General features: G+C 41.0%; 1 protein-coding gene across 1 annotated transcript in view; it reads left to right on the forward strand.

Annotated features, from left to right (window-relative positions):
* The window catches only part of samd11 (sterile alpha motif domain containing 11), a 110,135-nt gene that overhangs the window by 51,708 nt on the left and 30,636 nt on the right, over positions 1–27,791 (forward strand). The window contains 1 exon segment of the mRNA XM_083770283.1: positions 3,568–3,732. Within this exon segment, the coding sequence (XP_083626409.1) occupies positions 3,568–3,732 (165 nt within the window).

The raw sequence follows: 27,791 nt of genomic DNA on the forward strand, positions 1-27,791 counted from the left end.
TCTCCCCTGTGTGGAGTGAGACCAGCCGTCCGAGGGTTCAGACAGCTTCATCACCCCCCCCCCCCCCCCATATCCCCCCCCCCTCTCCCGCCCTCTCTCTCTCTCTGGTCATAAGGGTATGACTGATGCATTATACAGCAGGCAAAGCCAAGGGCAACCCACCGCCCATAGAATCCCACCCCCCACCCCCCTTCCCCTCCCCCCACCCCGTGCTGTCTCTGGAGATGCACAAATTACACACACTTGGGCACATGTCTGCCACACACAGACACACACACACACACACACACTCAGATGCCATGCAGTTGTGTAGGTATGGTGAGGTGCTGAGGAAGACGGAGAGGATGGGAAGGCGTTTGTCTGTACTTCCGTGTAAGTGTGTGTGTGGGGGGGGGGGGGGGGGGGGTTGAAGGGGGAGGGGTATTGAAGGTCAGATTAAGTTGTGTACAGCCTGGTGAGGGACTGGTGCTGATCTTTGCCCTCTGACTTGACCCCTGATCCATAGCAGCCTTGCCTGGAGGCACACACGCACATACGCACGCACACACACACACACACACACACACACACACACACACACACACACACACACACACACACACACACACACATCTTTCAGAGGGCAAGCTGAGTTTAAAGTGAGCCTCTAATGAGTTAATTTAACACCATATTCTAAAGATGTGACTCTTTGTGGTCCATGGTTACTCTTTTTTGTTTGTTCTTTCTTTTATTTTTTTTAAACAAAATTCTGGATTTTTCTGTGTGTCAATGTGTATTACACATTCATTATTGTGTGTGTGTGTGTGTGGGGGGGGGGGGGTGCTGTTAATGTTACCAGTCCTGTATTTTCCATGGGAACATGCGTGTGTATGCATGTGCGCCGCATTGGCAGGCGCAGGCGGCATGCTGCCGATAAGCTATTTCAAAACACAGCTGATCCACTGTCTTAACCCCACCTCGTGTCCACACCCCAACAATGACACTGCACCACTCTGTGCGTGCGTGCGTGCGTGCGTGCACATGTATCTTTGGCGACAGCCGTCGGCCCTTAATGACTAACACAGGTAGATGCAGCAGAGGGGATTCAGCCACAGAGACTCTGAACCCCGCCAAGTAAATGATGTCTGTTTTTCTTTCTGCCGCAAAGTCGGCACCCCCCGTTGTGTTGAGAGAGAGAGAGAGAGAGAGAGAGAAATAGAAGAGAGAGAACTTTAGACAGGCAGAGACTAGTCCTGTGTGTGCACACACATGCATGCACACATGCGCGCGCACGCACCTGAGGACCCCGGGTGGATTAGCAGAAGCTTGGCGGAGGAGACACAGGCGGCTGCCTCCCTCCAAGACCCCCCCCCCCTCCCCCTCCCTCCTCAGTGCCACTCCTGCTCGCCTGCCCGGGGCCAAGCTCAGGTTTCAATGAGGAGGAGAGAGAGCGAGGTAAAAATAAACTCCCCACTCTCCACTCTGCTCCTTTTCCTCTCTCCCCCTCTCCTATTTCCCTGCTCCTCCATCATCCCTCTCTCCTAACTGCTTTCCTTTTAGTCCTATACTGTACCTATACCTTCCTACCCCCCCCTTCCTTCCTCCATCTTGGATCACGTTACTATCGACAGACAGAGACAGCCATGCAGCAACAGATAGACAGGAGAGGATGTCACGTCGTTATCGCAAACACCTCCCAACTGGTGTAGGACGGGAGCGTTGTGAATGTATTGTACACACACTGTATACTGTATGTATGCACACAACATTATGTACTGAATATACTGTACAGTACATGCACACATGGGCCACACACACACACACACACACACACACACACACACACACACACACACACACACACACACACACACACACACACACACCATATACTGTACATTGAGGCTGCAGGGCTACGTTGTCACCAGTAACCTCTCCCCAACCCTTCACCCCGGGCTGCCCCAGATGGATGCCAGTGAGCTAGTTTGCTTCAGTTCAGTGTAATGGCAGGTTCATCTGAGGGTCAGGCTGAGATCATTAACAATGTATGGACCTAGATGTACATGGTTACAGCATCACAAGCCTGCTGACTGGCAGGGCCCACTTACACTCGGATCTGACCCGTGGGTGCGTGCACGTGCACGTGCGTGCGTGTGCATGTGTGTAAATGTAAGTGATGGTGATATTTCTACGTTTGATGATGCTAAAATAAAACCGGTGAACTGACTGCACCGAGGTTTTCGATTGCATTTTGTACTGGCCACCATATCGTTAATATTTAAACTGAATATTCATTCCTTGCCATACGTTTAGAAATAGAGTCCAAGGCGAAGCACGCACATCCAAAGGATAAATGTACGCATGGTGCTGGACAAACATGTACAATGAAGAGAAGGGAGGTGTGAATATGTACAATGCAGTAAAGTGTGCACACTGCAGTAAAGTGTGCACACTGCAGTAAAGCTCCCAGGAAGTCACTTTAATGAGAACAAGGACAGCGTTTCAACTAGGGGTGTAATGATATAGTAACTGTATCAAAATATCCATTTTAATTGAAAGAAATCTAAGTATATCGAAAGTAAATCTAAGCATATCTAGCAACATATCGTATCGTGTGCATTGTATTTAGCAATTTTAAGGAGAAAAAAGAAAAAGAGGGGTTTCATTACTTTTCCATTCCATATATGTCCATGTATTTGCCAAATAATCACTGTGTTTCCCTTAAAAACCTGCACAAATTTCATGTATTTGCGAAATAGTTACTGTATCGATTTTAAATCATTGAATCGTATCATATCGCCATAATGAACCAATTTCGTCCATGTATCTTATCGCCAACCATGTATTGTGATACGTATCGTATCGCTGCTAAAATGTATCGTTGCACCCCTAGTTTCAACTGAACTGACGAAGACACATTGTTGGGTTGAAACATTGTCCATGTCCTCGTTACACAGATTTGTGCATGTGTCCCCTGGGTGCCTCTGATATGGCCATATACTGTATGGGCATATCAGATCAGTGGCGTGAGCCTCAGTATTTAATAATGGTATACTTTCAAAATATATTAAAAAAAAAAGAATCACTCTCGGTTTGTGAAGTGAGGGGCGCCCACGGTGACTGTCACACGATGTCACGAGGGCATATTTAAAGAAAACATAACAAGTCCATAGACTTTGCTGCACACACCAGAGTCGTAAAGATGAGAGAGTTACGGCAACTCCGTTCACTTCATGGGGCCAGTGAGTCAAATGGCAGCTCTTCTACATAGACTTCTATTGGCTTGACAAAGGCCTGAACCGGAAGTTTACGGAATGCATTGGAGTCTATGGGCTTTAGAGTGACAAACGACCAGGCTGTTTTCTGCCCCCTCATTGGCAGAACTCTCCTTTCAATGGCGCTGGCACGTACCAAGCTATAGGCGGTGGAGGGGTTAGTGCCCCTCAAAAATAGCTGCTTTTTTATGTTTGAAAATGTATGACATTTCTTTCTAACAATTACGCGATAATTGCGCTTATGTAACTACACAGCCTACTGGTGACTGATTGTAACTGCGGTGTCTCTCTGTGGACTCTCCCCACTGTGCAGAGAACTCCCACAGCCCGGCGCTGGAGGCAGGGGGAGGCCACAGCCACATGAGCCCAGAGGAGCACTACAGACGCATGATGTCTGCCCTCAGCGAGCACGGATCCTACGAGGAGCAACAGCAACGCCTCTACCAGCTGGCCAGCAACATGGGGCTGCCCACCCACGGTCAGTCTGCAATGCACACACACAGCCTCGCTCCGAGTCACTCCTGTGAGTCCTGTGTGTACAGTATGTGCGTGAGAGAGAGAGAGAGAGAGAGAGAGAGACTGTGGGACTGTCATCACACACACGTCCCTTTTCCACCGGGGTTGAACCGCCTCTGTTCTTTTCTCCCCAGCTGATTTTGAACTAAACTAATTGGTTCAGTTCAGGACCCTAAAAGTTGGTTCGGAACCGGAACCAACAATTATTATTCTTGCCCTGAAATGAGAACCAAAGTGGACGTGTCACTAGTGTTCAGGTTGGAAGATGCAGATGTATTATTATAAACCATCATAAAAAATAAATAACGGAACCAATTCTAGAACCATGAGTTATTTTGGTGGAAAAGGGGCCACAGCTTCCCAGCCACATAGACCTCCCCAGCCACGGTCCAAGTGCACACAAAATATACAGCTTATTACATGCTTTGTGTCATTGTGTGTGTATGTGTGTGTGTGTGTGTGTGTGTGTGTGTGTGTGTGTGTGTGCGTGCGTGCGTGCGTGCGTGCATGCCTGCCTGCCTGCGTGCGTGCGTGTGAGATTATCCAGCCAAAAACATTCTTTTACACCCTATTCTTAGCTCTCATCCTCATCTTGTCCTCGATTACTGGAATATTATTTAGCTGATAGGCCACAGTGACCCTCGTTCTCCTTGCTGTTGGCTGCTGGTAATGTTGGTCATTTTGGAGCGGTAGCTTGACGTGATGGCGGTGCTATAGTTGTCCGTCAGCCTGAGTAAGAGTGTCAGCTAAATGCCTGGACTGTAAAATCATCTTCACCACATCATTTTCAAAACGAAGGCGATGAGGTCACCCTGAAAAGGCGTTGCAGATTAGTTGGTTTTACGACGTGTCCCACAGCTAGGTTTAACTGAACTTATAGGATACAGCAACTGTGCGTGCGTGTGTGGCCATCATTCCCATAACCACATGAACCCTAACGTCCTTATTTTAGAGTCGAACCTTTGCAGAAAATATCCGATCAACAAGATCGCAATTCACTGCGTTGCGACACGTTATGACTCTTGTGAGCTTGTACATATCTATTTTCGACAAATATATTATTATGTCGAGAGAGACAAAAGGAGACGACCTATAGTATAGACCCCTGGGGGACCATAGGATTTAAGTAGTTAATAATTATGAAGTGATTAATGTATCTTTATTTCATTTATGGTTTTCATAGGCGTATACTGTACAGTAGCTGATGCTGAGCTTCAACTTAGAAATAGCTCCTCCTGTGCAGTAGGAACTGATCTACACAACAGCCTGCCTTTCCTTCAGCTTTCTTTAGTTTGAAGTGACTCAAAGAGTTCCTTTTTCCAGAAGCAGTGCCTCACAGCCCTTATAAACAACATCTCCCCTCCATCAGGTGTCAGCGAGTCATCCAGGCACACTGCTACTTTGCTGCATGCTCTGTACTGTAGCACTGTGTTCTGTGTACTGTCTTAAGGCATGCCAACCTGGCTGGCAGTGTAAAACTCCAGCCACGGAAGAATGCTGACATTTCTATTCGCGGCGCCTGCCCACCCGATGTCAAAGTGTCACTCGGGGTGATTTCTGACCGCCGCGCCCCCCGGTTGTAAACCACGCTCGGAGCCCGCGCACGCACCACCGCCTCCATCGATCCGGACGCTCTCCCTGGCTGCCGGCCAAGCGCTCTAAATCTCCCAGAACCCTGGAAAACACAGGCGTGGCCCACCACCCGCCCACTCCCCCCACACCCAGCCCCCTTGTGTTTCTTTTTCTCCTCGGTTTTCTTTTGCAACGTAAAAGTTTACTAGTGCTCGGTTGTGATATTACAGTTTTGTGGGTTTTAGAGACACGACTGTGGTTTGATGGGGGAAAAAGAGAAAACGAGAAAAGTTGTCTCGTTTGGGTTTTTATAAGTTGGCTTTTATTTTCGTTTCGCTGCGTCTTTCAACTTGCCTGCCATTAACTGGTAACCTTTTTCTCCTGTTTTTCTTTCCTTTTTTTCTTATTTTCTTAAAAAAACACAACATTAATTGCCACCAGGCTTTATGAGTCCTTTTTGCAGTAGCATAAATCTGATCAATGCCCCGCCGAATTGTACTTTGAGCTACTTTTATTTTTATTTGATTAGTAATGATTTTTAATTGCCGGCCGCAAATCTAGGGGGCGAAGCCTATAAATGTTTTAATTGCCTTTTTTCCCCCGTGCCTGAGAGGAGTTGGTGGAGAGGTGCAGTGCATTGTGGGGGTTTTATGGCCCAGGGTGCAGTCTGATGGTCGGCTTCCCTTCCCAGAAGCCTTGCCGGCTTGAGGCGAACGCTGTGGTGCAATGCAGAAAATACGCTCTTCACTTCTACAGCACATTTCAGGTCGTTTGGTAGTTTCCACACAATCCGTCTCTTTACATTCTGCACACACATTCCCTTTACTCCCTTCCGAGTCACATTTTAAGCTTTACTTTCTTTGTGCGGGAGAAGAAGAAGAAGTACAGACAATAGTAGAGGGGAAGACGAGCAGGAAGAAGTAAAGGTCAGGGAACGTATATGGTCCACCTCGGAAATGAGGAGAGAGAGTAAATATTCTACTCCTGTGTAAAATAATGAGAAAAAATAAATAAACAGATACATACAGTACAGGATGCAAGTTTATAGATTATTAATGATGCCTGGATGTTTTGGCAACAACTTACAGGAAATCACACGTACCATTTAAAACACATCATAGTAAAAGTTTCGCAAGAGTGTGCTTGCATTTTCTGTGAAATGTGTGTGCGTGCGTGCGTGCGTCATTGCGTGCGTGTGTGTGTGGGAAGAAGAGAGCATGTACATGATTCCTCTAAGCGGCTGATGAGCCATCGGCAGCACTGGCTTTGCCAACTCATCCTGGCAGCCAAGTCTTTGGTGTTGCTCATATCCCTCTCTCCCGTTCCTTTGGCATCAGGGAGCTCATACTATCTATCAACTGAGTTGATATTAGAAAACTTTGTTTGCTAGAAATGGAGCCTTATAGGAAAAAAAACATCCTGATATAGCTTCACTTCTTCTTTCCCTTTGAAAGTGTTTGAGAAAAGCACACACACACAGGTGCCTTTTTGATCAATCCCAAACCAAATTGGTTTAGAGCCCCAGCTCCAGAGCCAAATTAAAAGGGATTTAAGGATCAGAGCCAAACCTTAGTCTAAATAGTTTTACCCGTTCCTGTAAACGTTGACACCCAAACAACAGACACACTTACTGATTCTTTTTTTAAATGTAGGTAAAGGCTTGCGAACTTGCGAACAGAAACAACATATGAAGACTATTCATGTTCAAGCATTATTCCTATATGTCTGCACATCTTTTCACCAAATAGATATGTGGCACAACAAGAGTCCACCCAGGAAATGTGAAAGCATGACAAATTCATAGAATAATTGGCTCACTTATTGTATCATCAGAATGAGCTGCAGGTCACAATGCTGCTGTGACTTACATCTCTTCAAAACTTTAATTCAACAATTATGTCAAGTTCCTGCTCACTGTTCACCTGGCAGCTGTATTTTTGTCACATTTAAAATCTACCAAATGTCCATTTTCATAACCTCCTTCAGTAGCTTTACAGCTCCTCTAACATCACCCAACACAGCAGAACTCTGTGTGCAGCAGTGTATCAGCAGAACTCTGTGTGCAGCAGTGTATCAGCAGAACTCTGTGTGCAGCAGTGTATCATGTAACATAACATCCCCCAACACAGCAGAACTCTGTGTGCAGCAGTGTATCATGTAACATAACATCCCCCAACACAGCAGAACTCTGTGTGCAGCAGTGTATCAGCAGAACTCTGTGTGCAGCAGTGTATCAGCAGAACTCTGTGTGCAGCAGTGTATCATGTAACATAACATCCCCCAACACAGCAGTACTCTGTGTGCAGCAGTGTATCAGCAGTGTATCATGCGACATTCAAAGCAGCAGCAAGTATGTACAGTAGAACTGCTAGTCTACATAGTGTATTTTTACCCAGCTCGCAGCTACGTATGCTTGGCAAGCCAGCTAGGGTATTGTAAGCATTCCTGTCTGCGTGCCAGTCTGTAAACGACTGAAGAATGGCCGGGCCGATATTCATGAAAATTCATGCAAATTCATGCAAATGATCAGTTGGCTGCCCCGAACAGATGCTCAACATTTGGCTTAACAAAGTCAAACGGTCAAGGTCAAGGTCACAATCAATTTTAAGGTCAAAACTGAGAATAGATGGTCAGATCTAATTAAACTTGATGCGCATTAGCTTTGTGTCCAAAGAAAAGCTAGGTAAAATCAATATTTAGGTCAAAATTACACAATTGGTCATGTCAGGAACAGCATGTGTATGCATGCATGCATGTGTTTTTTTTTTTGTTCCATTTTGGCATAGTATAATTCTGATTAATTTTAAATTACAACTAAGGAAATATTGCAGAATGAAACATTAAAATGTAATGAACCTTTAAATCACTGGGTCAGGTGACACTATACAGTAGGTCAGACTCAGGACCCATTTGTGGGTCACGAGTGACGCAAGTAAAAATCCCATTCTTACTTGCATAAAATAAATCCCATTTTCTTTTCATACATTTAATGAAAAATGAAATTCCATAATAAACATAAGTAGTGAAAATAGCCCATCCATAAATTCACAACCCCTCGCAAAGTGACACGACCCCTCGCTAAGTGGTCAGGGGCAAATGTCTCTAATCTCTTTTGGATCTCGACCTGAAAAGTTTTAAATATCCCACTGGAACCAGGCTTGCTGTAGGCAGGCAGCAAGCCTGCATGTAGGCAGGCAGCAAGCCTGCATGTAGGCAGGCAGCATGCAGCCAGGCTTGCTGGTTTGTATCCCTCTTCCCACTAGTTCATGTTCTGACCACACTCCATCCCTCCTCCTTATAACAAGCTTGCACGCTAGTGCTTTGTCAGGAAAATGGTGCATTTATATATAGCGCCTTTATCCAAAGCGCTTTACATAGATTGTGCATTACATTCACCCATTCACACACACATTCATACACCGATTGCGGAGGAAAGATATACTGTACCTCTCTGCTGGCTGTCACCCCTTTTCTACCCTTTTCTACCCAGATTTATTTAAGGATGGCAAGGCACATGATTTACTGTGTCATACATGAGCTGTGGCAAAAACAATGGAGACCAAAAAATATCTGTAATATGAAATAAAATACAAACAAATGCTTCATATAACATGTAAAATAAATCAAGCATTATTATAATATAAAATAAAATACAATAATTCAGGCCATCAAAATAGTCATTTTAACCTTGGTTAACAAAAAAGTTGAAATCAAAACATCACCTCCTCAGATGGACGAATACCTTAAATTGGGCTTCTGTACATTATGTAGGCTACAATATTAGAAATTTCCACAAAAAAAAAGATTCTGCTATATAAATATTTTAAGGTGAGACACTACAGGTGAAATCATGATTTTTCTTCTTTTTTTTTTTTGCTATTTTGCTTCCTAAACATGTTTTTAAAGCAAAATACACATTAAAAATACAGATTTAGATGTTTATTTTTGATAGTTTATTTTAGCCAATGACAGCTCGTTTTTCTGGGTGAAAATCCACCATCTCTATTTTCATGATTGGTTGTTGGTACAAAGGAAGTGAACATATTTGGATCAGACCACAGTCAGCTCGAGGTCCAGACCTTTCCAATGATATATGCCATTATATGTTGTTGCCAAGGTTTGGATGAGATATTTGTCTCCAAATAGTGGCTTCAAATAAAACGTTTTGGAATTTTACAATACAAATCTTTAAAGGCCGTTTTCTCAAAATAAGTTTTCCTCATACCTGGGACAAATAATCTCCACTTCAGTTAAACTCACATACACCAAACGTTCCAGTCTCATTCATAACTATATTCCGCAGACATTTACACATGGATTTGTTGATATATCATTCACAGCCTGATTTACATCACATTTTGGTTTTTATGCCTGTTGACACTATTTTCTGATTTGTGGAGTGATAATTAGAGATATCAAAAATCCCATGTGTAATTTTCTTTGTCTCTAATGTGTCAACAAAATGAAATAATAATTTTGAACCTGGCTTTATCCGATCTTCAGATTTATCGTCCCGAAATGTATGCAAATTAGCGCATATAATGCCTAATTTGCATATTTAAACATATAATTTCAGAAAACTTGTAATACAAAAAAATCTTATTTTTTGACAGGTTGGGATCAGGGGTTGGGGACAGGGGGTCAGGTTGGGATCAGGGGTTGGGGACAGGATGGGATCAGGGGTTGGGGACAGGGGGTCAGGTTGGGATCAGGGGTTGGGGACAGGATGGGATCAGGGGTTGGGGACAGGGGGTCAGGTTGGGATCAGGGGTTGGGGACAGGATGGGATCAGGGGTTGGGGACAGGGGGACAGGTTGGGATCAGGGGTTGGGGACAGGGGGTCAGGTTGGGATCAGGGGTTGGGGACAGGTTGGGATCAGGGGTTGGGGACAGGATGGGATCAGGGGTTGGGGACAGGGTCAGGTTGGGATCAGGGGTTGGGGACAGGATGGGATCAGGGGTTGGGGACAGGGGGTCAGGTTGGGATCAGGGGTTGGGGACAGGATGGGATCAGGGGTTGGGGACAGGGGGACAGGTTGGGATCAGGGGTTGGGGACAGGGGGTCAGGTTGGGATCAGGGGTTGGGGACAGGTTGGGATCAGGGGTTGGGGACAGGATGGGATCAGGGGTTGGGGACAGGGTCAGGTTGGGATCAGGGGTTGGGGACAGGATGGGATCAGGGGTTGGGGACAGGGGGTCAGGTTGGGATCAGGGGTTGGGGACAGGTTGGGATCAGGGGTTGGGGACAGGATGGGATCAGGGGTTGGGGACAGGGGGTCAGGTTGGGATCAGGGGTTGGGGACAGGATGGGATCAGGGGTTGGGGACAGGATGGGATCAGGGGTTGGGGACAGGATGGGATCAGGGGTTGGGGACAGGGGGTCAGGATGGGATCAGGGGTTGGGGACAGGATGGGATCAGGGGTTGGGGACAGGGGGACAGGCATCTTCTATCTGGAGAGTTCTGATGTGAATGGCTTTAGTGAGAGCCCCTTGACACTGACCTGGTCTCTGGCGGTGGGCGTCTGAGAGAGGGGTCATATGCCCCCCTCCCTCTCTTCCTCCTAGCCTTCCCCACTCCCTCATCATCTGTCTCTCTCTCTCTCTCTCTCTCCCCCTCTCTCTCTCCCCTGCCACACACCTTCCTCTCAAGCACTGGGGCTGCTTTTAACCCCCCCCCCCCTTTTTTTCTTTTCTTTTCTCCATCTTCCGACTCTCCCTTTCGCCTTGGTCCCTGCAGAGCATCCTTTCATGTGTTTGAAGTGGTGGGCACAGAAAATGAAAGTGTGTGTGTGTGTGTGTGTGTGTGTGTGTGTGTGTGTGTGTGTGTGTGTGTGTGTGTGTGTGTGTGTGTGTGTGTGTGTGTGTGTGTGTGCGCGCGCGCGCGCGCGTGCGTGCGTGCAAGGTGTTTTTTGCGGGGCTCTCTCAGAGGACCTGATAGGGGTTTTTTGGGGGGAAGGGGGGGCAACAGAAGTGGCCAGGAGGGCTTTCCCTCCATCTTTCATATGATGAAAGGAGCAAAAAAGAAAAGAAAAAAAAAGAAAAGAAAAAAAGGGGGGAGTGGATCGGGGGTAGCGAAAAGAGAGAGGTATAAAGTGGAGGGAGGGGTGGATTGTTGCATGTAGGCTGGTTCTGTATTGTCTCTCAGAGTAAACTGTGAGAGCCTGGCCTGATATGTAACAGTAAGCCATGATGCTCTCCTCGGCGTCCCAATGCTTTATAGGACTATGGTCTGTGGATGTTGTGTTTGTGCACGTGGTATGCAACAGCACACGAGTTGATCATCTGCGTCCAAACTTGGCACAAGAAGTCATGGCTCTGGCCGCCGAAACTGCCTACTTTTGGTACGTGGAGTTTTGTTAGAACTTGTTATTCAGCACACTTTGTATTATTCAGCTTACTATGGAGACACATGCTGGAACTGTTTACTTTTAAATGTTTTGTAGTTTCTGAGTTATTTAACTTAAACGCCCAATGCATTCTCTATGGCAATAGCACAAACTTTGGCATGCTACTAGTCCTACATACAGTACTTAAACCTACCAACCCCATTCTAGCCTACTTAGGTTCATCTTACGGTGGACATGCTTGCCTGAAAAGAAATCTTTGAAATGTTTCATACTTTTAGCAATATAGTGCTTTTAAATTTCAGAAATTCAGAATGGCAAGTAAAGATTTGAGTGAGGTTTGAACCCACAACCTCCAGATCATACAGCCAGTGTGCTAAGTCACTGATCTACTTGGTACCTGCCACAATGCAGTCTGCTGTTCCCTTTGAGTAACAACATTGATACAAAAATAAAATAAAATAAATTAAATAACAGGAGATTTGTCTATTGTTTCTTTTGCTGTTGTTTATCTCTAGACGTTCGAATGTGTATGAACCACAATGGAAACAAGTCTCTGACTCTTTTGTCATTATTTATTCGGCCTTTTGAGAACAGCAAGTGCAGTGGCTCACTGGGTAGTAGTGGGTACAGAGCCTGCCTGGGAATCAGAAGGCCGCAGGTTCAAGTCCTGTCTCTGACATATTGTCCCAGAATCATGAAAATATGACATACTATAGTATGCCGTCCGAAACCATGGATTATAGTATGTCGTTTTTTCATAATTTTCATATTTTTTCGTATGCCGTCCAAAACCAAATCTGAGAAATTTAGAACTTTGGCATGCTACTACGTAGTCCTACATACTTACACCTAGAAACCCAACATGTTTGCCTGAAAAGGAATCTTTGAAAGGTGTCATAGTTTTAGAAATATAGTGCTTTCAAATTTGAGACTTTTAACATGGGGCTCAATGGCAGATTTTGGCACGTCAAAAAATCACTTTCACCTAGAAACTCCATTCACACTTTTTATTATTCAGCTTACTGTGGAGACACATACTGGAACGTTTTACTTTGAAATGTTTTGTAGTTTCTGAGTTATTTAACTTAAACGCCCAATGCATTCTCTATGGCAATAGCACAAACTTTGGCATGCTACTAGTCCTACATACTTAAACCTACCAACCCCATTCTAGCCTACTTAGGTTCATCTTACGGTGGACATGTTTGCCTAAAAAGAAATTAAAAAAAAAACGAGGATACATTTTTTTTCCAAAAATTAAAAAAACGATTGGCTATAACCCATCGTTTTTTTCATTTTTTTCATTTTTTTCAAATCCTCAAAAATGATGAAAAACGGCGTGCTATAGCATGCCATACGATATGGGCTATAGCCCATGGTAAAAAATGATGAAAAACGAGGATATTTCTTTTTTCAAAAATCCAAAAAACGATGGGCTATAACCCATCGTTTTTTTCATTTTTTCATTATTTTCAAATCCTCAAAAATGATGAAAAACGGCGTGCTATAGTATGCCGTACGATATGGGCTATAGCCCATTGTCCAAAATGTAGAAAAACGAGCTAAGTGGCCCAGCGGATAAATCACAAGATATCTGTAGAGTAACTTGACCAATCAGATCGGTTTGCCTTCAGCCAATCCTAGGGCTCCTTACATTGTCTCCTCCAATCAAATGGTCGCAGACCCGGACCACTTCCTTGTTTACAACTGGATGACCTGTTTTAGATTAATAGTGATTCTTCAACTTAATTTTCTTAATTTTCACAGTTTTGGACGTTTTATTAATATAATTGATCATTCTAGATCACTGCTAGATCTGTAACAATCTTCTCTTATGGGGTTAGGGTTAGGGTTAGGGTTAGGGTTAGGGTTAGGGTTAGGGTTAGGTTCAGGTTCAGGTTCAGGTTCAGGTTCAGGTTCCAAAGTGTAAATGTGGGGGTCCTTGACAAGAAAAGGTTTGGGAACCACTGTTGTAGAGGGACTATATAGAATAGATAGATGTTGATAGTATTAAGTTAGTTACTTTGACAGTGTTGAGTGTACAAATGGAACCGGTTTTCAGCAGGTCAAATGAGGTACAGAAAACCGTATGACTCCCAGGCTGATCTCACTGGGGGAAAACTGTATGAGTTTATTTGTTTAAGAACTAACAATTAATTGAAAAATATATTCTGGATGTGACACTTACAAGCCGAATTAGCACAGTTGGTAGAGCATTAGACTGAAGATCTAAAGGTCCCTGGTTCAATCCAGGCTTTTGGCAGTTGAAATGAGGTTCAGACAACCATATGACTCTCAAGCTGATCTCACTGGCGGATGAACTGTATGAGTTTATGTTTAAGAACTAACAATACATTCTGGATGTGTCACTTACAAGCAAACAAACAAAAAAGCAGTGTGAATTGTCTGGAGCCAGTGGCTCAGTGTGTTAGAACACTGTCCACATGTTTGGGAGATGGTGAGTTCAAACCCCACTCAAATCTTTATTTTCAAGACCAATTTCAGAAGAATAAAACAAATAAAAAAGTGTGCATTGTCTGGACCCAGTGGCTCAGTGTGTTAGAACGCTGCTACATGATCGGGACATGGTGGGTTCAAACTCCGCTCAAGTTCAAACAAAAACAATAAAGGTCCAGGGTACAATACCACCCAAGTCTTTAATGTGACCCTTTGCTTTCCACACTGACATCAAATAGCACAAAAAAGCTGTGTAGTAGTATCCAGCAGTTAGCTCAGTGTGATGAGAGGCTGTCCTTGGGAGCCACAGGTCCAGGGTTCAAATCCCACATTAGTCATAACTGTGACATTTTGCTTTGCACACTGATTTCCAGAAGGACAACTTTAAAGCAGCCCAGAAATTCACCATGAATGTGTGCCTCAGTGGCCCAGCGGGTAAGTCAAATGATATCCGTAGTATACCTAGTAGAAGTGTGCCGGTTCAAACCTGACATACTCCTAGTAGGTGATGATGGTTCAAATCACAAACACCTAGAGTAGGAGTGGCCCAGTGGATAAATCAGATGATATCCATAGAATAACTAGTACAAGTATGCTGGTTCAAAACCGACATACTCCTAGTAGGCGGTGCTGGTTCAAATCACCAACACCTAGAGTAGGCGTGGCCCAGTGGATAAATAAGATAATATCCATAGAATACCTAGTAGGAAGGTGCTGGTTCAAATCACCAACACCTAGAGTAGCAGCAGACCAGGTTAGATAGGGGGAGAATAGTTCAAGGGTCAGATAAAGTGGGGCATGGTTGGGGAGAGTAGTTGAGTAGGTCAGGGGGTGTCAGAGTGGGGGGGTCAAGTAGGTAAAGAGTAGGGTGGGCAGGTAGGAGGAGAGTAGTGGGATCAGGTAGGAGGAGAGTAAGGCGGTCAGGTAGGAGGAGAGTAGGCGGAGTTCAGTCAGGGGGAGTGTAGGGGGGGGTGGTCAGGGGGTGTCAGAGTGGTTGGGTCAGGTAGATGGCTGGTCAGGTAGGAGGAGAGTAGGGGTCAGGTAGGAGGAGAGTAGGGGTCAAGTAGAAGGTAGAAAAAACAATGGGATATAACCCATTGTATTTTTGATTTTTTTCAAATCCTCAAAAATGATGAAAAACGGCGTGCTATAGTATGCCGTACGATATGGGCTATAGCCCATGGTCCAAAATGATGAAAAACGAGGATAAAAAAAATAATTCTAAATTTCTAAAAACGATGGGCTATAACCCATCGTTTTTTTCATTTTTTCATTTTTTTCAAATCCTCAAAAATGATGAAAAACTGCGTGCTATAGTATGCCGTACTATATGGGCTATAGCCCATGGTCAAAAATGATGAAAAACGAGGATAAAAAAAATAATTCTAAATTTCTAAAAACGATGGGCTATAACCCATCGTTTTTTTTAATTTTTAATTTTTTTCAAATCCTCAAAAATGATGATAAACGGCGTGCTATAATATGCCGTACTATATGGGCTGTAGCCCATGGTCCAAAATGATGAAAAACGAGGATAAAAAAACATAATCAAAAATTCAAAAAAGGATGGGCTATAACCCATCATTTTTTTAATTTTTAATTTTTTTTCAAATCCTCAAAAATGATGAAAAACGGCATGCTATAGTATGCCGTACGATATGGGCTATAGCCCATGGTAAAAAATGATGAAAAACGAGGATATTTTTTTTCAAAAATTCTAAAAACGATGGGCTATAACCCATCGTTTTTTTTCATTTTTTCAAGGTTTTCAAAGGTGTCATAGCTTTAGAAATATAGTGCTTTCAAATTTGAGACATTTAACATGGGGCTCAATGGCAGATTTTGGCACGTCAAAAAATCACTTTCACCTAGAAACTCCATTCACACTTTTATTTTTCAGCTTATTGTGGAGACACATTCTGGAACGTTTTACTTTGAAATGTTTTGTAGTTTCTGAGTTATTTAACTTAAACGCCCAATGCATTCTCTATGGCAATAGCACAAACTTTGGCATGCTACTAGTCCTACATACTTAAACCTACCAACCCCATTCTAGCCTACTTAGGTTCATCTTACGGTGGACATGTTTGCCTGAAAAGGAATCTTTGAAAGGTGTCATAGTTTTAGAAATATAGTGCTTTCAAATTTGAGACATTTAACATGGGGCTCAATGGCAGATTTTGGCACGTCAAAAAATCACTTTCACCTAGAAACTCCATTCACACTTTTTATTATTCAGCTTACTGTGGAGACACATGCTGGAACGTTTTACTTTGTAATGTTTTGTAGTTTCTGAGTTATTTAACTTAAACGCCCAATGCATTCTCTATGGCAATAGCACAAACTTTGGCATGCTACTAGTCCTACATACTTAAACCTACCAACCCCATTCTAGCCTACTTAGGTTCATCTTACGGTGGACATGTTTGTCTGAAAAGGAATCTTTGAAATGTTTCATAGTTTTAGAAATATAGTGCTTTCAAATTTGAGACATTTAACATGGGGCTCAATGGCAGCTCTATAGGCACGTCAAAAGTCACTTTCACCTAGAAACTCCATTCACACTTTTTATTATTCAGCTTACTGTGGAGACACATGCTGGAACTTTTTTTTATTTTTATGTTTTGTAGTTTATGAGTTATTTAACTTAAACGCCCAATGCATTCTCTATGGCAATAGCACAAACTTTGGCATGCTACTAGTCCTACATACTTACACCTAGCAACCCCATTCTAGCCTACTTAGGTTCATCTTACGGTGGACATGTTTGTCTGAAAAGGAATCTTTGAAATGTTTCATAGTTTTAGAAATATAGTGCTTTCAAATTTGAGACATTTAACATGGGGCTCAATGGCAGCTCTATAGGCACGTCAAAAGTCACTTTCACCTAGAAACTCCATTCACACTTTTTATTATTCAGCTTACTGTGGAGACACATGCTGGAACTTTTTTTTATTTTTATGTTTTGTAGTTTATGAGTTATTTAACTTAAACGCCCAATGCATTCTCTATGGCAATAGCACAAACTTTGGCATGCTACTAGTCCTACATACTTACACCTAGCAACCCCATTCTAGCCTACTTAGGTTCATCTTACGGTGGACATGTTTGTCTGAAAAGGAATCTTTGAAATGTTTCATAGTTTTAGAAATATAGTGCTTTCAAATTTGAGACTTTTAACATGGGGCTCAATGGCAGATTTTGGCACGTCAAAAAATCACTTTCACCTAGAAACTCCATTCACACTTTTTATTTTTCAGCTTACTGTGGAGACACATTCTGGAACGTTTTACTTTGAAATGTTTTGTAGTTTCTGAGTTATTTAACTTAAACGCCCAATGCATTCTCTATGGCAATAGCACAACCTTTGGCATGCTACTAGTCCTACATACTTAAACCTACCAACCCCATTCTAGCCTACTTAGGTTCATCTTACGGTGGACATGTTTGCCTGAAAAGGAATCTTTGAAAGGTGTCATAGTTTTAGAAATATAGTGCTTTCAAATTTGAGACTTTTAACATGGGGCTCAATGGCAGATTTTGGCACGTCAAAAAATCACTTTCACCTAGAAACTCCATTCACACTTTTTATTTTTCAGCTTACTGTGGAGACACATGCTGGAACGTTTTACTTTGAAATGTTTTGTAGTTTCTGAGTTATTTAACTTAAACGCCCAATGCATTCTCTATGGCAATAGCACAACCTTTGGCATGCTACTAGTCCTACATACTTAAACCTACCAACCCCATTCTAGCCTACTTAGGTTCATCTTACGGTGGACATGTTTGCCTGAAAAGGAATCTTTGAAAGGTGTCATAGTTTTAGAAATATAGTGCTTTCAAATTTGAGACATTTAACATGGGGCTCAATGGCAGCTCTATAGGCACGTCAAAAGTCACTTTCACCTAGAAACTCCATTCACACTTTTTATTATTCAGCTTACTGTGGAGACACATGCTGGAACTTTTTTTTATTTTTATGTTTTGTAATTTATGAGTTATTTAACTTAAACGCCCAATGCATTCTCTATGGCAATAGCACAAACTTTGGCATGCTACTAGTCCTACATACTTACACCTAGCAACCCCATTCTAGCCTACTTAGGTTCATCTTACGGTGGACATGTTTGTCTGAAAAGGAATCTTTGAAATGTTTCATAGTTTTAGAAATATAGTGCTTTCAAATTTGAGACATTTAACATGGGGCTCAATGGCAGCTCTATAGGCACGTCAAAAGTCACTTTCACCTAGAAACTCCATTCACACTTTTTATTATTCAGCTTACTGTGGAGACACATGCTGGAACTTTTTTTTATTTTTATGTTTTGTAGTTTATGAGTTATTTAACTTAAACGCCCAATGCATTCTCTATGGCAATAGCACAAACTTTGGCATGCTACTAGTCCTACATACTTACACCTAGCAACCCCATTCTAGCCTACTTAGGTTCATCTTACGGTGGACATGTTTGTCTGAAAAGGAATCTTTGAAATGTTTCATAGTTTTAGAAATATAGTGCTTTCAAATTTGAGACATTTAACATGGGGCTCAATGGCAGCTCTATAGGCACGTCAAAAGTCACTTTCACCTAGAAACTCCATTCACACTTTTTATTATTCAGCTTACTGTGGAGACACATGCTGGAACTTTTTTTTATTTTTATGTTTTGTAGTTTATGAGTTATTTAACTTAAACGCCCAATGCATTCTCTATGGCAATAGCACAAACTTTGGCATGCTACTAGTCCTACATACTTACACCTAGCAACCCCATTCTAGCCTACTTAGGTTCATCTTACGGTGGACATGTTTGTCTGAAAAGGAATCTTTGAAATGTTTCATAGTTTTAGAAATATAGTGCTTTCAAATTTGAGACTTTTAACATGGGGCTCAATGGCAGATTTTGGCACGTCAAAAAATCACTTTCACCTAGAAACTCCATTCACACTTTTTATTTTTCAGCTTACTGTGGAGACACATTCTGGAACGTTTTACTTTGAAATGTTTTGTAGTTTCTGAGTTATTTAACTTAAACGCCCAATGCATTCTCTATGGCAATAGCACAACCTTTGGCATGCTACTAGTCCTACATACTTAAACCTACCAACCCCATTCTAGCCTACTTAGGTTCATCTTACGGTGGACATGTTTGCCTGAAAAGGAATCTTTGAAAGGTGTCATAGTTTTAGAAATATAGTGCTTTCAAATTTGAGACATTTAACATGGGGCTCAATGGCAGCTCTATAGGCACGTCAAAAGTCACTTTCACCTAGAAACTCCATTCACACTTTTTATTATTCAGCTTACTGTGGAGACACATGCTGGAACTTTTTTTTATTTTTATGTTTTGTAATTTATGAGTTATTTAACTTAAACGCCCAATGCATTCTCTATGGCAATAGCACAAACTTTGGCATGCTACTAGTCCTACATACTTAAACCTACCAACCCCATTCTAGCCTACTTAGGTTCATCTTACGGTGGACATGTTTGCCTGAAAAGGAATCTTTGAAAGGTGTCATAGTTTTAGAAATATAGTGCTTTCAAATTTGAGACTTTTAACATGGGGCTCAATGGCAGATTTTGGCACGTCAAAAAATCACTTTCACCTAGAAACTCCATTCACACATTTTATTTTTCAGCTTACTGTGGAGACACATGCTGGAACGTTTTACTTTGAAATGTTTTGTAGTTTATGAGTTATTTAACTTAAACGCCCAATGCATTCTCTATGGCAATAGCACAAACTTTGGCATGCTACTAGTCCTACATACTTACACCTAGCAACCCCATTCTAGCCTACTTAGGTTCATCTTACGGTGGACATGTTTGTCTGAAAAGGAATCTTTGAAATGTTTCATAGTTTTAGAAATATAGTGCTTTCAAATTTGAGACATTTAACATGGGGCTCAATGGCAGCTCTATAGGCACGTCAAAAGTCACTTTCACCTAGAAACTCCATTCACACTTTTTATTATTCAGCTTACTGTGGAGACACATGCTGGAACTTTTTTTTATTTTTATGTTTTGTAGTTTATGAGTTATTTAACTTAAACGCCCAATGCATTCTCTATGGCAATAGCACAAACTTTGGCATGCTACTAGTCCTACATACTTACACCTAGCAACCCCATTCTAGCCTACTTAGGTTCATCTTACGGTGGACATGTTTGTCTGAAAAGGAATCTTTGAAATGTTTCATAGTTTTAGAAATATAGTGCTTTCAAATTTGAGACATTTAACATGGGGCTCAATGGCAGCTCTATAGGCACGTCAAAAGTCACTTTCACCTAGAAACTCCATTCACACTTTTTATTATTCAGCTTACTGTGGAGACACATGCTGGAACTTTTTTTTATTTTTATGTTTTGTAGTTTATGAGTTATTTAACTTAAACGCCCAATGCATTCTCTATGGCAATAGCACAAACTTTGGCATGCTACTAGTCCTACATACTTACACCTAGCAACCCCATTCTAGCCTACTTAGGTTCATCTTACGGTGGACATGTTTGTCTGAAAAGGAATCTTTGAAATGTTTCATAGTTTTAGAAATATAGTGCTTTCAAATTTGAGACATTTAACATGGGGCTCAATGGCAGCTCTATAGGCACGTCAAAAGTCACTTTCACCTAGAAACTCCATTCACACTTTTTATTATTCAGCTTACTGTGGAGACACATGCTGGAACTTTTTTTTATTTTTATGTTTTGTAGTTTATGAGTTATTTAACTTAAACGCCCAATGCATTCTCTATGGCAATAGCACAAACTTTGGCATGCTACTAGTCCTACATACTTACACCTAGCAACCCCATTCTAGCCTACTTAGGTTCATCTTACGGTGGACATGTTTGTCTGAAAAGGAATCTTTGAAATGTTTCATAGTTTTAGAAATATAGTGCTTTCAAATTTGAGACATTTAACATGGGGCTCAATGGCAGCTCTATAGGCACGTCAAAAGTCACTTTCACCTAGAAACTCCATTCACACTTTTTATTATTCAGCTTACTGTGGAGACACATGCTGGAACTTTTTTTTATTTTTATGTTTTGTAGTTTATGAGTTATTTAACTTAAACGCCCAATGCATTCTCTATGGCAATAGCACAAACTTTGGCATGCTACTAGTCCTACATACTTACACCTAGCAACCCCATTCTAGCCTACTTAGGTTCATCTTACGGTGGACATGTTTGTCTGAAAAGGAATCTTTGAAATGTTTCATAGTTTTAGAAATATAGTGCTTTCAAATTTGAGACTTTTAACATGGGGCTCAATGGCAGATTTTGGCACGTCAAAAAATCACTTTCACCTAGAAACTCCATTCACACTTTTTATTTTTCAGCTTACTGTGGAGACACATTCTGGAACGTTTTACTTTGAAATGTTTTGTAGTTTCTGAGTTATTTAACTTAAACGCCCAATGCATTCTCTATGGCAATAGCACAACCTTTGGCATGCTACTAGTCCTACATACTTAAACCTACCAACCCCATTCTAGCCTACTTAGGTTCATCTTACGGTGGACATGTTTGCCTGAAAAGGAATCTTTGAAAGGTGTCATAGTTTTAGAAATATAGTGCTTTCAAATTTGAGACATTTAACATGGGGCTCAATGGCAGCTCTATAGGCACGTCAAAAGTCACTTTCACCTAGAAACTCCATTCACACTTTTTATTATTCAGCTTACTGTGGAGACACATGCTGGAACTTTTTTTTATTTTTATGTTTTGTAATTTATGAGTTATTTAACTTAAACGCCCAATGCATTCTCTATGGCAATAGCACAAACTTTGGCATGCTACTAGTCCTACATACTTAAACCTACCAACCCCATTCTAGCCTACTTAGGTTCATCTTACGGTGGACATGTTTGCCTGAAAAGGAATCTTTGAAAGGTGTCATAGTTTTAGAAATATAGTGCTTTCAAATTTGAGACTTTTAACATGGGGCTCAATGGCAGATTTTGGCACGTCAAAAAATCACTTTCACCTAGAAACTCCATTCACACATTTTATTTTTCAGCTTACTGTGGAGACACATGCTGGAACGTTTTACTTTGAAATGTTTTGTAGTTTATGAGTTATTTAACTTAAACGCCCAATGCATTCTCTATGGCAATAGCACAAACTTTGGCATGCTACTAGTCCTACATACTTACACCTAGCAACCCCATTCTAGCCTACTTAGGTTCATCTTACGGTGGACATGTTTGTCTGAAAAGGAATCTTTGAAATGTTTCATAGTTTTAGAAATATAGTGCTTTCAAATTTGAGACATTTAACATGGGGCTCAATGGCAGCTCTATAGGCACGTCAAAAGTCACTTTCACCTAGAAACTCCATTCACACTTTTTATTATTCAGCTTACTGTGGAGACACATGCTGGAACTTTTTTTTATTTTTATGTTTTGTAGTTTATGAGTTATTTAACTTAAACGCCCAATGCATTCTCTATGGCAATAGCACAAACTTTGGCATGCTACTAGTCCTACATACTTACACCTAGCAACCCCATTCTAGCCTACTTAGGTTCATCTTACGGTGGACATGTTTGTCTGAAAAGGAATCTTTGAAATGTTTCATAGTTTTAGAAATATAGTGCTTTCAAATTTGAGACATTTAACATGGGGCTCAATGGCAGCTCTATAGGCACGTCAAAAGTCACTTTCACCTAGAAACTCCATTCACACTTTTTATTATTCAGCTTACTGTGGAGACACATGCTGGAACTTTTTTTTATTTTTATGTTTTGTAGTTTATGAGTTATTTAACTTAAACGCCCAATGCATTCTCTATGGCAATAGCACAAACTTTGGCATGCTACTAGTCCTACATACTTACACCTAGCAACCCCATTCTAGCCTACTTAGGTTCATCTTACGGTGGACATGTTTGTCTGAAAAGGAATCTTTGAAATGTTTCATAGTTTTAGAAATATAGTGCTTTCAAATTTGAGACATTTAACATGGGGCTCAATGGCAGCTCTATAGGCACGTCAAAAGTCACTTTCACCTAGAAACTCCATTCACACTTTTTATTATTCAGCTTACTGTGGAGACACATGCTGGAACTTTTTTTTATTTTTATGTTTTGTAGTTTATGAGTTATTTAACTTAAACGCCCAATGCATTCTCTATGGCAATAGCACAAACTTTGGCATGCTACTAGTCCTACATACTTACACCTAGCAACCCCATTCTAGCCTACTTAGGTTCATCTTACGGTGGACATGTTTGTCTGAAAAGGAATCTTTGAAATGTTTCATAGTTTTAGAAATATAGTGCTTTCAAATTTGAGACTTTTAACATGGGGCTCAATGGCAGATTTTGGCACGTCAAAAAATCACTTTCACCTAGAAACTCCATTCACACTTTTTATTTTTCAGCTTACTGTGGAGACACATGCTGGAACGTTTTACTTTGAAATGTTTTGTAGTTTCTGAGTTATTTAACTTAAACGCCCAATGCATTCTCTATGGCAATAGCACAACCTTTGGCATGCTACTAGTCCTACATACTTAAACCTACCAACCCCATTCTAGCCTACTTAGGTTCATCTTACGGTGGACATGTTTGCCTGAAAAGGAATCTTTGAAAGGTGTCATAGCTTTAGAAATATAGTGCTTTCAAATTTGAGACATTTAACATGGGGCTCAATGGCAGATTTTGGCACGTCAAAAAATCACTTTCACCTAGAAACTCCATTCACACTTTTTATTTTTCAGCTTACTGTGGAGACACATTCTGGAACGTTTTACTTTGAAATGTTTTGTAGTTTCTGAGTTATTTAACTTAAACGCCCAATGCATTCTCTATGGCAATAGCACAAACTTTGGCATGCTACTAGTCCTACATACTTACACCTACCAACCCCATTCTAGCCTACTTAGGTTCATCTTACGGTGGACATGTTTGCCTGAAAAGGAATCTTTGAAAGGTGTCATAGTTTTAGAAATATAGTGCTTTCAAATTTGAGACTTTTAACATGGGGCTCAATGGCAGATTTTGGCACGTCAAAAAATCACTTTCACCTAGAAACTCCATTCACACTTTTTATTTTTCAGCTTACTGTGGAGACACATGCTGGAACGTTTTACTTTGAAATGTTTTGTAGTTTCTGAGTTATTTAACTTAAACGCCCAATGCATTCTTCATGGCAATAGCACAACCTTTGGCATGCTACTAGTCCTACATACTTAAACCTACCAACCCCATTCTAGCCTACTTAGGTTCATCTTACGGTGGACATGTTTGCCTGAAAAGGAATCTTTTTAATGTTTCATAGTTTTAGAAATATAGTGCTTTCAAATTTGAGACATTTAACATGGGGCTCAATGGCAGCTCTATAGGCACGTCAAAAGTCACTTTCACCTAGAAACTCCATTCACACTTTTTATTTTTCAGCTTACTGTGGAGACACATGCTGGAACTTTTTTTTTTTTTTATGTTTTGTAGTTTATGAGTTATTTAACTTAAACGCCCAATGCATTCTCTATGGCAATAGCACAAACTTTGGCATGCTACTAGTCCTACATACTTACACCTAGCAACCCCATTCTAGCCTACTTAGGTTCATCTTACGGTGGACATGTTTGTCTGAAAAGGAATCTTTGAAATGTTTCATAGTTTTAGAAATATAGTGCTTTCAAATTTGAGACTTTTAACATGGGGCTCAATGGCAGATTTTGGCACGTCAAAAAATCACTTTCACCTAGAAACTCCATTCACACTTTTTATTTTTCAGCTTACTGTGGAGACACATTCTGGAACGTTTTACTTTGAAATGTTTTGTAGTTTTTGAGTTATTTAACTTAAACGCCCAATGCATTCTCTATGGCAATAGCACAACCTTTGGCATGCTACTAGTCCTACATACTTAAACCTACCAACCCCATTCTAGCCTACTTAGGTTCATCTTACGGTGGACATGTTTGCCTGAAAAGGAATCTTTGAAAGGTGTCATAGCTTTAGAAATATAGTGCTTTCAAATTTGAGACATTTAACATGGGGCTCAATGGCAGATTTTGGCACGTCAAAAAATCACTTTCACCTAGAAACTCCATTCACACTTTTTATTTTTCAGCTTACTGTGGAGACACATTCTGGAACGTTTTACTTTGAAATGTTTTGTAGTTTCTGAGTTATTTAACTTAAACGCCCAATGCATTCTCTATGGCAATAGCACAAACTTTGGCATGCTACTAGTCCTACATACTTACACCTACCAACCCCATTCTAGCCTACTTAGGTTCATCTTACGGTGGACATGTTTGCCTGAAAAGGAATCTTTGAAAGGTGTCATAGCTTTAGAAATATAGTGCTTTCAAATTTGAGACATTTAACATGGGGCTCAATGGCAGATTTTGGCACGTCAAAAAATCACTTTCACCTAGAAACTCCATTCACACTTTTTATTTTTCAGCTTACTGTGGAGACACATTCTGGAACGTTTTACTTTGAAATGTTTTGTAGTTTCTGAGTTATTTAACTTAAACGCCCAATGCATTCTCTATGGCAATAGCACAAACTTTGGCATGCTACTAGTCCTACATACTTACACCTACCAACCCCATTCTAGCCTACTTAGGTTCATCTTACGGTGGACATGTTTGCCTGAAAAGGAATCTTTGAAAGGTGTCATAGTTTTAGAAATATAGTGCTTTCAAATTTGAGACTTTTAACATGGGGCTCAATGGCAGATTTTGGCACGTCAAAAAATCACTTTCACCTAGAAACTCCATTCACACTTTTTATTTTTCAGCTTACTGTGGAGACACATGCTGGAACGTTTTACTTTGAAATGTTTTGTAGTTTATGAGTTATTTAACTTAAACGCCCAATGCATTCTCTATGGCAATAGCACAAACTTTGGCATGCTACTAGTCCTACATACTTACACCTAGCAACCCCATTCTAGCCTACTTAGGTTCATCTTACGGTGGACATGTTTGTCTGAAAAGGAATCTTTGAAATGTTTCATAGTTTTAGAAATATAGTGCTTTCAAATTTGAGACATTTAACATGGGGCTCAATGGCAGCTCTATAGGCACGTCAAAAGTCACTTTCACCTAGAAACTCCATTCACACTTTTTATTATTCAGCTTACTGTGGAGACACATGCTGGAACTTTTTTTTATTTTTATGTTTTGTAGTTTATGAGTTATTTAACTTAAACGCCCAATGCATTCTCTATGGCAATAGCACAAACTTTGGCATGCTACTAGTCCTACATACTTACACCTAGCAACCCCATTCTAGCCTACTTAGGTTCATCTTACGGTGGACATGTTTGTCTGAAAAGGAATCTTTGAAATGTTTCATAGTTTTAGAAATATAGTGCTTTCAAATTTGAGACATTTAACATGGGGCTCAATGGCAGCTCTATAGGCACGTCAAAAGTCACTTTCACCTAGAAACTCCATTCACACTTTTTATTATTCAGCTTACTGTGGAGACACATGCTGGAACTTTTTTTTATTTTTATGTTTTGTAGTTTATGAGTTATTTAACTTAAACGCCCAATGCATTCTCTATGGCAATAGCACAAACTTTGGCATGCTACTAGTCCTACATACTTACACCTAGCAACCCCATTCTAGCCTACTTAGGTTCATCTTACGGTGGACATGTTTGTCTGAAAAGGAATCTTTGAAATGTTTCATAGTTTTAGAAATATAGTGCTTTCAAATTTGAGACTTTTAACATGGGGCTCAATGGCAGATTTTGGCACGTCAAAAAATCACTTTCACCTAGAAACTCCATTCACACTTTTTATTTTTCAGCTTACTGTGGAGACACATGCTGGAACGTTTTACTTTGAAATGTTTTGTAGTTTCTGAGTTATTTAACTTAAACGCCCAATGCATTCTCTATGGCAATAGCACAACCTTTGGCATGCTACTAGTCCTACATACTTAAACCTACCAACCCCATTCTAGCCTACTTAGGTTCATCTTACGGTGGACATGTTTGCCTGAAAAGGAATCTTTGAAAGGTGTCATAGCTTTAGAAATATAGTGCTTTCAAATTTGAGACATTTAACATGGGGCTCAATGGCAGATTTTGGCACGTCAAAAAATCACTTTCACCTAGAAACTCCATTCACACTTTTTATTTTTCAGCTTACTGTGGAGACACATTCTGGAACGTTTTACTTTGAAATGTTTTGTAGTTTCTGAGTTATTTAACTTAAACGCCCAATGCATTCTCTATGGCAATAGCACAAACTTTGGCATGCTACTAGTCCTACATACTTACACCTACCAACCCCATTCTAGCCTACTTAGGTTCATCTTACGGTGGACATGTTTGCCTGAAAAGGAATCTTTGAAAGGTGTCATAGTTTTAGAAATATAGTGCTTTCAAATTTGAGACTTTTAACATGGGGCTCAATGGCAGATTTTGGCACGTCAAAAAATCACTTTCACCTAGAAACTCCATTCACACTTTTTATTTTTCAGCTTACTGTGGAGACACATGCTGGAACGTTTTACTTTGAAATGTTTTGTAGTTTCTGAGTTATTTAACTTAAACGCCCAATGCATTCTTCATGGCAATAGCACAACCTTTGGCATGCTACTAGTCCTACATACTTAAACCTACCAACCCCATTCTAGCCTACTTAGGTTCATCTTACGGTGGACA

Source organism: Protomyctophum parallelum (genome assembly GCF_964188405.1).
Source record: "Protomyctophum parallelum genome assembly, chromosome: 7".
Classification (NCBI taxonomy): domain Eukaryota; kingdom Metazoa; phylum Chordata; class Actinopteri; order Myctophiformes; family Myctophidae; genus Protomyctophum; species Protomyctophum parallelum.